The sequence below is a fragment of the Lithobates pipiens genome, unplaced genomic scaffold, assembly GCF_037356315.1.
Source record: "Lithobates pipiens isolate NorthernLeopardFrog02 unplaced genomic scaffold, aLitPip1_a1.2 Scaffold_22, whole genome shotgun sequence".
Lineage (NCBI taxonomy): Eukaryota > Metazoa > Chordata > Amphibia > Anura > Ranidae > Lithobates > Lithobates pipiens.
Window position 1 is genome coordinate 33802312 of NW_027507784.1, and position 14223 is coordinate 33816534.

Here is a 14223-nt window from a genome sequence, read left to right on the forward strand (position 1 = left end):
TCAAGGCCTTAGGTTTACTGTATGATGATCCTGACCGTGCCAATACAGCTGAAGCTAACCTTAGGTCATTACGTCAGGATAAATGCACCGCTGAACATTAATGTCACCTGACTCAGGGTGGAATGACCCAGCTCTAAGAAACCAGTTCAGGTTAGGCTTATCAGACTCCATCAAAGACTCCTTAGTTCACTACCCTGAACCAAAGCCATTGAATGAAGCCATGAAAGTAGCCATCCGTATAGACAGGCGTTTATGGGAAAGGTATACAGAGAGGTTTGTTTCTTTGCCCCCCAGTACGCCACCTACTTCTTCTTCATCAACCCTTCCTGAGCCCTCTCAGCCTCTCCAGTAGGATGAGTCCATGCAAATTGGCGCTACTCATTTATCTCCTGGGGAAAAGACTAGAGGGACTCTGCTTATAATGTGGCAACCATGGCCACTTTTTTGCCAGCTGCCCTAATAAGCCAAGAAATGGCAAGAGTCTAGTTCGGGTGGGGTCTGCTTCCATAGACCATATGGTGTCTGTTTCCTTCAGAGATGGCTTATTAGTTCCTGCACAACTTAGCTCTGCCAAGTTTTCTCATCTCGGCTTTCATAGATTCTGGTGCTGCTAGCAATTTCATTGATTGTGACCTAGCACGCCGTCTACAGCTTCCTGTGACTAAAGGTGCACAGTCTAATGCCGCATACACACGACCAGACTTTCCGGCAGACTAGGTAATACGGTCTTCCCGACTGACTTTTGGTGGGACTTCTGACGGACTTTCCGAATGAACAGACTTAGCCACACACAGTCACACCAAAGTCTGATGGATTCGACCGTGATGACGTACGACCGGACTAGAATAAAGAAGTTCATAGCCAGTAGCCAATAGCTGCCCTAGCATCGGTTTTCGTCAGACGGACTAGCCTACAAACAGATTTTTTAGACCGGACTCGAGTCTGACGGAAAAAATTTGAAACATGTTCTAATGCCGCGTATACACGCCCGGACTTTCCATCGGAATGAACTCTGACGGACTTTTTCGATGGACTTTTCAATGGAGTTCCATTGAAACGGACTTGCCTACACACAATCACACCAAAGTCCAATCGTTTAAAGTGATGACGTATGACCAAACTAGAAAAGGGAAGTTCAATAGCCAGTAGCCAATAGTTGCCCTTGCGTCGTTGTTGGTCCGTCGGACCTGCATACAGACGAGTCGTTTTCTTGACTGGTTCTGGTGGAAGGATTTGAAACATGTTCTATTTCTAAAGTCCGTCAGATTTTTCGACAGCAAAGGTCCGATGAAGCCCACACACGATCGAATTGTCTTACGGATTCGTTCTGTCGGACCTTTGCTGTTGAAAACTCCGGCCGTGTGTACGCGATTAGGTTACAGAGGAGATCAGGTCCTGGCCCCAGACCTGCATCCAGAACTTCATTAAAACTGCTGACCAGTTGCCCATTTATAACTCTTGTGTGGCCAGTCCAGTCATGTGTCCTTATTACAATCCTATTTGGATCCTGATCATAACAATGTTTCCAAGTGTGACTCCAGTTTGCATAACCATGTGCTTTTATAGGACTTTGTTATAGCAAAAGACGCTGATAAGTCTATTGAATTCTCTACAGACCACCTCTCCTGCCAGTTGCCACAGCCTGAATCTTTTCCTCCTAGAAGTCAAATGTACCCGCTTTCTCCCAGCCTTGAGCCCTGTTTGGAAACTTCCTCTAAATCCTCAGAAGTCAAGTCCCCTGAATTACCCCTGCCTTTGCCTGTCCCTAAACTCTGTTGGATGCACAGCCAGGTTGACTTGTCCGCAAGTTCCACAGTCACTACCCTGGCGATGCGATTCATGTTTTCAGATTTAACACTGTACACTGACACTGTACTAACGACACTGCCTGGGAAGGAGTTAACTATGTGCCTATCAAGTGTAATGAAATTCCAGATCAGAGTCCTTTGTGTTCGCAAACGCAGGTTTCTGACAAAATCATTGGCTGAAACTTGTCGATTTACTCATGCTGTCTCTTCATGACTGCAGCAAGAAGTGTATTGAGTTATACAAGAATTCATAGGCGTGAGCACAGGGTGTGCTGGGAGGAGGTCTCCAGAAGTCAGAGGGGCTGCAGGAGGCAGTGAAACGGCTTGAGGACTAAGGCCAGAGCAGAGCTGTGGCTGCTAAAGTGAAGCCATCCACATTGAGGGATCCTTTGGTCTGTGTGTCCAGGATAAAGAGCAGAGGTGCTTCTAAATAGAGCCAGGTGGGCTAGCATTTTCTGTTGTATGTATTTGCTGGAGAAGAACCCCTGCGTGGGAAACCTGTATGTTACAGACTTTTTTTTTTTTTACCTTTTTAATAAAAATGGGCTACCATGCCCTAAAATATAGTTCCTGACTGGCTTGAATCGCTGACAAAAGCATCTATCATGAGAGCTAATGTTCAGGGCCGTCTTTAATAGAGATGGCCTTGCGGCTCGCCCGGCGGTTGGTTCGCTGCGAATTTTGCATGTTCGCGACTTCTGGTGCTGTTCGCCCGGCGGACATATGAGTTTACATTGTGAAAGAACTTTGACCCATGATGACACATCCATCATGGGGTACAGGACAGCCAATTGAGACATTTCAGCACATGGACAATTGGACATTCCCCCTACCTTATAAATAGACCTGATCTGGCGGCAATTTTTGCATTCTGTTCTTTGTCAGTGTAGGGAAAGGTTGCTGTGTGGAGCAGGGACAGACTGTAGTGACACAAATCGCTAGCTATTGGGTCCACAAAAGTCCATTTAAGGACTGGTATAGGTGTACAGTATATAGGGTTCTGGTGCACTGCTGTGCCGATGATTGCTGAGTGCACTGCTGACTGATTTTGCAGTTGTCTTTTGTCAGTGTAGGGACAGGACGCTGTGTGGATCAGGGACAGTCAGTTTAATCACTAGCTATTACTATTAGGTCCACAAAGGTCCTTTTAAGGACTGCTATAGGTGTACAGTATATAGGGTCCTGGTGCACTGCTGCTGACTGCTCTGCTGGTGATTGCTGAGTGCACTGCTGACCGATTCTGCAGCTGTCATTTATCAGTGTAGGGACTGAGGGACAGTCTGCAAATCACTAGCTACTAGGTCCACAAAGGTCCTTTTAAGGACTGGTATAGGTGTACTATTTGGTGTGCAGTATATAGGTGTGTAATACACGTATAAAATACTTGCACATATAGAAAGCATAGTATAGTGCATTTCCACTGTGCAGCATTGTGACTGCTGAGTGGTTCTGCAGCGATGCTACAAAGAGTGACAAACGCAATAAAAAAAAAGTATTATAACTGGTGAGATAGACCGGTGGCCACCAAAAACGACAGATTGAATCGGGGTGTTATATACCATCTTCCAAATACATACTGCACTTCTCAAGAGACTTTTGTCACAGGGTCATTTAAAAAATTACAGGCAGGGGAAGAGGCAGGCCCTTCTGCAGGGGTGGTAGGGGTAGGGCAGGAGCAACAGACTTGAGCGAAAGTGGCAAATTGCAGAAGGTGCATGCGATGACATCAAAGGATGCACCAGACTTGGTTGAGTGGCTCATTCAGCCTTACTCTTCTGCACCCTCCTCATTCTTTCGATCTGCACCCTCTTCACTCTCTGCTGTGTGCACCCCCAAAGACACTACCACCAACACCACTACCACCATAAACCTTCCGCTTGAGTCACAGGAATAATTTTCCTATCTATCACAAGACATTGCCGATGCCCAGCCACTCTTGGCATTGGATCAGGAAGAGGAGGTAGCAACAACCGCCACTCAGCAGTCTGACGACAGTACCCATATCAGCCCAAGGAGGAGGTTGGTCCCCGCTGTTGCTGCCTATGCCGAGATCTCTAATTATAGCGGTGGGAAAGGTGACGTCGATGATGACGTGTCTAGAGATGTCACATGGGTGCCCACAAGAGAGGAAGAGGAGGGGAGTTCAGAGGGAGATATAGACCAGCAGATAGGGAGGAGAAGCAGGCAGAACTTAGATTGCACAGGAGGGACAAAACAGACTGCTAATGTATCAGGAGTGAGGCATCAACCATGTACGGTGACAGTGTTGCCATCTGCAATCTTTGCAGTCAACGCATAAGTCGCGGTAAGCCCAACACTCACCTAGGGACGACCACCTTAAGAAGGCACATGAGCTGCCATCACCAAGCCCAGTGGGAGCAACGGAACCCACAAAGCCACACTCCAGGCTCTCACCATCCAGCTTTGTCTTTGTCTACTTCTCCTCTCTCCTCACAATTGTCCTCCACTCCACCTTCCATCATGCCATCCTCACGTTTTTCTGGAAAAAAGCAGGCTTCCGTGGGCCAAATGTTCGAGCATAAATAAAAGATGACGCCGGATAACCCTCTTGCCCAACGGTTGATGGCTGGCTTGTCAGAACTGATAGCCCGCCAACTACTGCCATATAAACTGGTGGAAGGAAGTATTTCTCACAGAAGGGCATCCCAGAGCTATATGTCCATGTTCAGTGGCAAGTGAATGTATCTCTGGCACACAGTGTCGGTGCCAAGATACATCTGACCACAGACACATGGTCTAGCAAACACGGGCAGGGAAGGTATATCACTTTTACTGCCCACTGGGTGAACCTTCTGACGGCCGTCAAGCATGTAACCCGTGGCACCTGTGTAGATTTGGTTTTACCGCCATGGATTGCATGCAGGCCTGGCTCTTCTTCTCCTCCTCCTATTCCATCCTCCTCCCTCTCCTCCTCGGCTGACTCCTCCTTTTCCGATGCTAGCGTCTCTTCCTCTGCGCCGCCCAAGCTCCCCAGAACCTATTCGACATGCCAAGTGAGACGTTGCCATGCTGTGCTGCGTCTGTTGTGCCTGGAAGCCAAGAGCCACACTTGCCCTGTACTCCTTTCAGCTTTGCGTTCACAGGCAGATCAGTGGCTAACACCGCTCAATTTGACAGTTGGTAAAGTGGTGTGTGACAACGATGCCACTCTGCTTAGCGCATTGAAACAGGGCACAATTACGCACGTGCCATGCATGGCACACATCTTAAACTTGGCCGTGCAGCAATTCATTGTTAAATACCCTGGGGTCCAGGACATCTTGCGGCAGGCAAGGAAAATCTCGGTCCATTTCAGAAGATTTTACGCGGCCATGGCTCGCCTTGCTGACATTCAGCGGCGACACAATCTGCCGGTCAGACGTCTTATTTGCGATTGCCCGACGTGATGGAACTCAAACTTCTATATGCTTGATAGGCTGCTCCAGCAGAAATGTGCAGTTAACGACTACCTGTACGAACTCTGCGGCAGAACAGGTTCTGGGGAGCTTGGTTTTTTTCACCGCGTCAATGGCTGCTCATGCGTGACGCATGCAGACTTCTGCGGCCATTTGATGAGATTGCCAAACTGGTCAGTAGTAGCCATGGCGCTATCAGTGACATGGTACCTTATGCCTTCTTTATGGAGCGTGCATTGCGTCATGTCATTGATCAAGCCGTGGAGGAGCAGGAAGATGAGGAAGTCACAATGCTGGATGAATTCACGGGGGGGGCTACTCTATCTGAGACAAGTCAACAACAGGAGTCTGAAGAGGAGTCAGAGGAGGATGGTGCTGGGGCGGATGAGGAGGAGCAAGAAGAGCATGCTTTAAACCTTTCTGGGATTCCTGTTGTTGTGCGTGGATGGGGAGAGGAGAACGAGGAGGACGACATTATCCTGGATGATGAGCAGGAGCAGGAGCCAGGCCACCACACCGCTTCCAGTTTAGTGCAAATGGGGGCCTTCATGCTCCAGTGTTTTAACAAGGACCCCCGTATAAAAAGCATAAGGGTCAAGGGCCAGTACTGGGTGGCAACGTACTTAGACCCCCGGTACAAACACAAAATGGCGGAAATGTTACCACCGTCACAGAGGGCTGTTACTTCGACAACTGCTGCATTCTGCTTTTGTGTGCGCTGGCAGAGGAGGAATTCCCACTCCCAGAGAAAGAGTTGCGGGTACCAGTGTACCAATATGAGGTCATTCTTTCAGCTGACCCATCGACAGGTGTCATCTGGATCCAGCATCAGGGAACGCCTAGACCGACAGATGTCCGACTACATCGGGTTAACGGCCGATGTGGGCGCTCTGAGGAGTGATGAACCCCTGGACTAATGGGTGGGCAGGCTTGACCTCTGACCAGAGCTTGCCCAATTTGCAATGGAACTGTGGGCTTGCCCCTCGTCTAGTGTCCTGTCCGAAAGGACGTTCTGTGCAGCAGGGGGGATCGTGACCGATAAACGCACTGGCCTAGCTCATGGCAGTGTTGACTACCTGACATTTATAAAAATGAATGAGGCATGGATCTCAGAGGATCTATAAACGATTTATTTAATCGATCGAGCACACTGACCTTTTTTCTACCCTTTGCTTACTTCCTTGTACAAAAAAAGCACACCGTACTATATGCCCGTACCCTCCTGTTTGAAGAGGTTGAGCGGTGTCATATTTTTGGGTCCCGCAGCGAGTTGCTGGTATAAGTGCTGCTGTCAGTGCTCTCTATCTCGGTGCTGGTGTCAGTGCTCTCTCTCTGTGCTCTCTCTCTATCTCGGTGCTGGTGTGGTGTCAGTGCTCTCTATCTCAGTGCTGGTGTGGTGTCAGTACTCTCTATCACGGTGCTGGTATCAGTGCTCTCTATCACGGTGCTGGTGTCAGTGCTCTATCACGGTGCTGGTGTGGTGTCAGTGCTCTCTAACTCGTTGCTGGTGTCAGTGCTCTCTATCATGGTGCTGGTGTGGTGTCAGTGCTCTCTATCTCGGTGCTGGTCTCAGTGCTCTCTATCACGGTGCTGGTGTGGTGTCAGTGCTCTCTATCTCGGTGCTGGTGTCAGTGCTCTCTATCTCGGTGATGGTGTCAGTGCTCTCTATCACAGTGCTGGTGTGGTCTCGGTGCTTTCTATCACGGTGCTGTTGTGGTGTCAGTGCTCTCTATCTCAGTGCTGGTGTCAGTGCTCTCTATTATGGTGCTGGTTTCAGTGCTCTCTATCATTGTGCTGGTGTCAGTGCTCTCTATCTCGGTGCTGGTGTGGTCTCAGTGCTCTCTATCACGGTGCTGGTGTGGTGTCAGTGCTCTCTATCACGGTGCTGGTGTGGTGTCAGTGCTCTCTAACTTGTTGCTGGTGTCAGTGCTCTCTATCTCGGTGCTGGTGTCAGTGCTCTGTATCACGGTGCTGGTGTGGTGTCAGTGCTCTCTAACTCGGTGCTGGTGTGGTGTCAGTGCTCTCTATCTCGGTGATGGTGTCAGTGCTCTCTATCACAGTGCTGGTGTGGTCTCGGTGCTTTCTATCATGGTGCTGGCGTGGTGTCAATGCTCTCTATCTCGGTGCTGGTGTCAGTGCTCTCTATCATGGTGCTGTTGTGGTGTCAGTGCTCTCTATCTCTGTGCTGGTGTGGTCTCAGTGCTCTCTATCATGGTTCTGGTGTGGTGTCAGTGCTCTCTATCTCGGTGCTGGTGTCAGTGCTCTCTATCACGGTGCTGGTGTCAGTGCTCTCTATCATGGTGCTGGTGTCAGTGCTCTCTATCTCGGTGCTGGTGTGGTGTCAGTGCTCTCTATCATGGTGCTGGTGTCAGTGCTCTCTATCACGTTGCTGGTGTCAGTGCTCTCTATCACGGTGCTGGTGTCAGTGCTCTCTATCACGGTGCTGGTGTCAGTGCTCCCTATCTCGGTACTGGCGTGGTCTCAGTGCTCTCTATCACGGAGCTGGTGTGGTGTCAGTGCTCTCTAACTCGGTGCTGGTCTCAGTGCTCTCTATCACGGTGCTGGTGTGGTGTCAGTGCTCTCTGTCTCGGTGCTGGTGTCAGTGCTCTCTATCTCGGTGCTAGTGTCAGTGCTCTCTATCTCGGTGCTAGTGTCAGTGCTCTCTATCACGGTGCTAGTGTCAGTGCTCTCTATCACGGTGCTGGTGTGGTCTCAGTGCTCTCTATCACAGTGCTGGTATGGTGTCAGTGCTCTCTATCTCGGTGCTGGTGTCAGTGCTCTCTATCTCGGTGCTGGTGTCAGTGCTCTCTATCACGGTGCTGGTGTCAGTGCTCTCTATCACGGTGCAGGTGATCATCTCCTGCACCCCCTTCATAGCCTGCCCTGACCTTTTCTCTCCTCCATGGCCTTCATGCGCTCCTGAATTGTCAAAATTTCACAGATAAAAAAAAGAATTCTTGTCGTTATCAATCCCAGATTCACTTAATACTTTTGTTATGTCAGTGTGCATGTGGTGGGACTATATGTGCACAGCTAGTAAGTATTTTGTGGCTGAAAATATGACCTGCAGGTTTTTAAGGTTCACCTGACATTAAAGTCAATGGGGCCCGCCGCGAACTTTGCGATTCGTGAACTTTTGGCCGCGTTCACGGTTCGTGTTCGCGAAATGTCTCGTCGGAAGTTCGTCCATCACTAGTCTTTAAGGCAGGGCAAAAGGGACAGCTGCCCTGGGCCCTGTCATTGTTGTGGGGCCCAAAGCAGCTGCCTCATACTTGCCAACTATCCCAGTTTAAATTCCCTTGTGCCTTGAAGTTTTAGTCCCGTGCTGTGTCCTGATATCTCAGTGTGAAGTGCTGGTACTAACGCTGCCTAGCTCTGCCCTATTGTTGTGCACAGATGACTCACCTGCAGAACCTGTGTTTACATGTAAATAACCAGAAATCATATGTAAATCGGGGCTGCATTCATGTGCAAATAGCTCCATCCGACGGCAAAGATATATAAATAAAGGTGGCATTCATATGAGGAGTGAGGAGATGATGTGCTGTAACCTCTAGCAACCAGTCAGTGAGCAGTACTACTGTGCAGTAATCTCTAGTAACCAATCAACAAGCATAAATCATGTGCTGTAACATCTAGCAACTAATCAGTGAGCCGTAATGTGTGCTGTAACCTCTAGCAACCAGTCAGGAAGCGGTAATGATAAACTGAGCAGGTGGAGAGCGAAACTGTATGGGGGGGGGGGGGCAAGAAAACTTTTGCCCAGGGTCCAATCAATATTAAAAACGGCCTTGCTAATGGTCCCCCATGTTACACCAGCCCTACCTGATTGCAGTGTCTCTAGAAAGAGCTTTGCTGCTGACCTTTACCTTCGTCTGTTCTGTAGATACTGAGATGGTCTGTTTTAGTTCAGCTGATAAAATCTACCAACACAGATACTGAATTGAAGTTCTGTTTTATTACAATTTATTGTACAGTACAGTAAGACCAATCATCAGAGTTCCAGAGTTTTCATTACCCATCACACCTTTATATGTAAAATATCTTCAGCAAAGATGAACTTCTGTGTGCCGTACACATGAAGAGATTTTCAAGAATTCTGCTATTCCCATATTTATTATAAATTCAAACTCTGCAACTTTGGTAGAAAAGCAATAAGTCCTTTTATAGCAGGAGGCAGGTGATGAGGATTCTTAGAAATCCTGCCTATAAACTTGGTACTGTTGCCATGGTTGCAGGAATAAAAAAAAAAAAAAAAAAAAAAAAAAAACCTTTTTGACATTTGCAAGAAAATTGTTTGGCTACAGACTGATCAGAAAAGTACATTTTACGCTAAATCTAATTATTTGTAATTACATATTTGGGTGAGACATTATAATTTGTTAAATTTTTTTTTTTTTTTTTTAATATTTAAAATATTTTCTTTATGCTTTGCAGAGCTTGTTCTTGTCAAATGGTATCATTGCTGGATTTGATTTGTATTCTTCTGCAAACTCCTCATTAAACCTCACAAGAATATATTTCCAGTAATCTGAGGACTCGATGCTGGGATCTGGTTGGATGACCCAATCTGGATAAATGGTACGATAATCTCTGTATGGGTGTGGTTTGTATTCTGTGTCTGAATTTTGAAATGTACCATTAGATACAACAGATGTACTACATATATCAGTGGGCAAAATTGGAAAATAACTCTATTTGCATCTCCGCAGTCCTTCAGGTCTGTGGATGGTAGCAAAGTGCTCCTTGTGTTCCTCACCTCCGGCCTCACAGGGGACACCACAGAATGGACATTGCTTCCCACAGCCAACAACCTTCCTGAACAATTCATCCTCAGGCTTCACCGTCACCCTGGAGAGTACAGACTTTATATCCATAGATTGCAGCTCTGATAAGACTTCTGCTTCTGTATCTCGGAGGAAGATCTGAATGTCAGATGAAAATTGTCCAACATCAGCCGTGTTCTGGAAAGTGACGGCTTGCATCTCATTCTGTGGGATCTCTAATTCTTCCTTTAGGATCTCACATACACTTGTCAGAAAATCTGAAACTGATAAACTTTTAAGAGAGTTGTCTCTATTAAGAGCTCCTCTTATCTTTGTGTCCAGTGAAGAGAGAAGATCTTCTTGGAATGGTTTTAGGATTTGGGGCTTTGCATACATTTCAGTGTAATTTAGTATCCAGGCTTTTGTATATTTCTCATAGTGACGCATATAGTCAACATATTTCTGGAAGTCCATTTCTTTCAGCAGTTCCTTCATTAAAAACTCTTGAAAGAATGTTCTACTGCTGAATTTCTTGTCTGAACCTACTAACTCATCCACTATTTTCTGCCCAAGATGGCGGAATACATGATCCATCATTGCTGGTTTTAGGCATCGCTCACAGAATTCTTTGGCTTTAGTCTGACAAATATCTTTCTCTTGAAATATGCTGATAAATGTTTCTAAATATTCAGACTTTAGTTTCTCTAAAAGCAGTGTTTTATTATTTTTAATGAATTTCTCATGCATCTTCTGAAACTCTCTGGAAGCTTTTCCAAGAATGTTAAGCTTGATATCCAGTTCAAACCATGAGGACAAACGAAGATTTCTGGACTCTTTAGAAATCTCTGCTGTGATCATATGAAGTAATTCCCGGCAGTAGTTGTCACTATAGTCCTCTCCAGTTCCCACCTTCTCTCCGATATATTTGTTACATTTATCTATAATAGAATAAGCAAAATCATTTATTTTGTTTAAAAACTCATTTCTGTTCCCAGAACCTTTAGCAAAATATGACATTTTCATTCTATTGAACCGTCTTCTCTCAATAGATTTCTCATCCATCATGAAATGAGTCTGTTTGATATCTGCCAAGTCCGTCACACCCAGTAAGTGTTCATTTACAGCTGATCCTTTATTGCTCATGTCATTCATTAGCTGATGTAACATAGATCTACTGACATTGCGCGCTTTTAATTTCTCTATCTGTAGATCTCTCAGTGTTTTCTCCCACATCTCCTCAAATTCTCTCTTTAATTCGGCATCACTTGGCTTCTGATTCTTCTCCAGACAGCTCCTCAGGAGATCTGTGATGTTTTCTTCAATCTGGTTTTCATAATTGCTCTGCATATTCTTCACCTTTCCTTCCTGAATATCCGATGTATGAGGATCTGTAAGAAAATAAATATAACATTTTACAATATATTTCGACATTACCAGTCAGTCTGCAAATGAAATGTTCATATGCAGGAAAATATAACACAGCCAAAGGTGTAACTACAGCCATCGCACCTAATGCAGGCGCTGTAGAGCCGGAGACAGAAAAGGCAGAGACAGTGTCTGAAAAGACTGCCCATTTGTCATATTCATCTGTTTCCTCTTGGCATTAAAACATTACACAGGCTCAGCACAACAGTACCTTCTTAATGCCGCGTACACGAGATCGGAATTTTTGGCCAGCAAAAGATCGATGAGCGCTTTTCATCAGAAAATGCGACCCTGTGTAGGCTCCATCGGACCTTTGCTGGCGGAATTTCGGGCCAGCAAAAGATTGAGAGCATGTTCTCAATTTTTCAGACGGAAAAATTTCCGATCGGAAAATTCCGTTTGTGTGTGTGCAAATCCGACACGCAAAATTCCGGCGCATGCTCGGAAACAATTCAACACATGCTCGGAAGCTTTAAACTTCCTTTTTATAGTGCCGTCGTACGTGTTGTACGTCGCCGCATTATTGACTGTCGGAAATTGGTGTGATCGTGTGTATGCAAGACAGTTTGAGCGGAATTCCGTTGAAAAAACCTTCGGACTTAATTTCCGACCGGTCGTGTGTACGCGGCATTAGGGGGACACCAAGGAGTTGATTTACTAAGACTGTCTGAAATATATACTGAATCTTTACGAATGTCAATTATATTGTAGAAAAAAAACGTTGCCATCCTTCCTCTTCTTACTCCTGATGAAAGAAATGAACCTTTTCTGAAACGCGTCTGGAAGAAGAGGGCATATACAGTATCCACACCAAGTTTCTATCCACATAGGTTTTACCAATAGCTGAGTAATTTCTATCATTTGTGCTATTTTTGTATGCTTTTACAGTATTTGTTGTAATAAAGTATCGTGATTTAGTTTATCCTAATATGATTTCTCGTTGCCTTTAAAGTGGTTGTAAACTCTCCCCCACAACTTTGTCCCATGTAAATCAGCATAAAAAACCCTAATGAACACTGCTTGTAGATATCTCCTTACTTGCTTAGTATTGTTGTAATCCTTTTTGTTCTTTAGAATGATGTCGCTGACCATGCCCAGATCTCTCCTGATTTACGGCACATTCTGTGTGCTTGTCTATCTGTTATCAGCTTCCTACGGCACAACACTGAACTCCCAGGAGGCTGCAGAGCTTCCTCCTACACCCCATGTGACCACATGACATCACATACAGTGTAAAGCAGAGCATGGGGCAGCATTACTGCAGTCTTATCAGCTGAAGCTGATAGGACTCACACAGGCAAACACTAGATAAATAGCACAAATAAATACTATGAAATAAAACAAGTCAGCTAAGAACAGGGAAGCAGGGTTGCCATAGAAACGTTGGATTGAGAAGGAGGCTTGGTTAACAGTACAGGAAGTGCTCAATGTAAGGGCGGAAATACACTCCACTGTGGACTCAGAAAACAATACGTAACCCCTGGAAACAAGTTTTTTTAAAGTTTCTTTAAACCGTAAGTAATATGTGATTTGGGCTGGATTACAGTGGCTATAGTCTGAAAATTACTTATTATAATGGACTAAATGAAAAGAAGAGTGGGAGAGTTTACTTTAAAGTCCTGCTATTGATGGTTCTTTCTTTGCTCTTTAGACTTTTTTGGGAATGTTGCTAACAATTTTGTGTTTTGTTTTTTTTGTTTTGTTCTGGTGGATATACGATAATAGCCCACCACTAAGGATGAGCCGAACACCCCCCGGTTCGGTTCGCACCAGAACCTGCAAACAGACCTAAACTTCCTGTGAACTTTAGAACCCTATTAAAGTCTATGGGATTCGAACGTTCAAAATCTAAAGTGCTAATTTTAAAGGCTAATATGCAAGTTACTGTCCTAAAAATTGTTTGGGGACCTGGGTCCGGCCCCAGAGGACATGAATCAATGCAAAAAAAAGTTTTAAAAACTAACGTTTTCGGGAACACTGGTTTTAATAATGCTTAAAGTGAAACAATAAAAGTGTAATATTCCTTTACATTTCGTACCTGGGGGGTGTCTATAGTATGCCTGTAAAGGTGCGCATGTTTCCTGTGCTTAGAACTGTCCCTGCACAAAGTGTCATTTCTGCAGGAAAAAAAGTCATTTAAAATCACTCGCGGCTATAATGAATTGTTGGCTCCCCATAATACAGAGACATCATTGAAAATCATTTATAAAAAAAAGCATGGGGTTCCCCCAAATTCAATTACCAGGCCCTTCAGGTCTGGTATGGATATTAAGGGGAACCCCGCTACAAATTAAAAAAAAAAAGGCATGGAGTTCCCCCTAAAAATCCATACCAGACCCTTTATCGAAGCACGCAACCTGGCAGGCCACAGGAAAAGAGGGGGGGATGAGAGAGCACCCCCCTCCTGAACCGTACCAGGCCACATGCCCTCAAGATTGGGAGGATGCTTTGGGGGTCTGTGACTCCTCAAAACACCTTGTCCTCATGTTAATGAGGACAAGGGCCTCATCCCCACAACCCTGGCCGGTGGTTGTGGGGTTCTGCGGGCGGGGGGATTATCAGAATCTGGAAGCCCCCTTTAACAAGAGGACCCCCAGATCCTGGCCCCCCTGTTTGAAACAGTAAGGGGGTAAAAAAGTACCCCTACCATTTCACAAAGAAAGTGTAAAAGAATAAAAAAGACAAACACACTTTTGAAAAAGTATTTTATTAAAAATATTTTTTTTTAAAAAGATTCCAGCGGTGGTAATCCACTCTTGCTATCCAGCGACGGATGATCATCTCTCGGGGAACCAGCAATGGCTGATT

The 14223-nt window shown here is 45.7% G+C and overlaps 1 protein-coding gene across 1 annotated transcript in view; it reads right to left on the minus strand.

Annotated features, from left to right (window-relative positions):
• Positions 1–9163: 9163 nt before the first annotated feature.
• The window catches only part of LOC143925648 (uncharacterized), a 102316-nt gene continuing 97256 nt past the window's right edge, over positions 9164–14223 (minus strand). Inside the window, 2 exon segments of the mRNA XM_077450114.1 lie at positions 9164–9675; positions 9678–11378. Of these exon segments, the coding sequence (XP_077306240.1) occupies positions 9635–9675; positions 9678–11378 (1742 nt within the window). The 3' untranslated portion in view covers positions 9164–9634.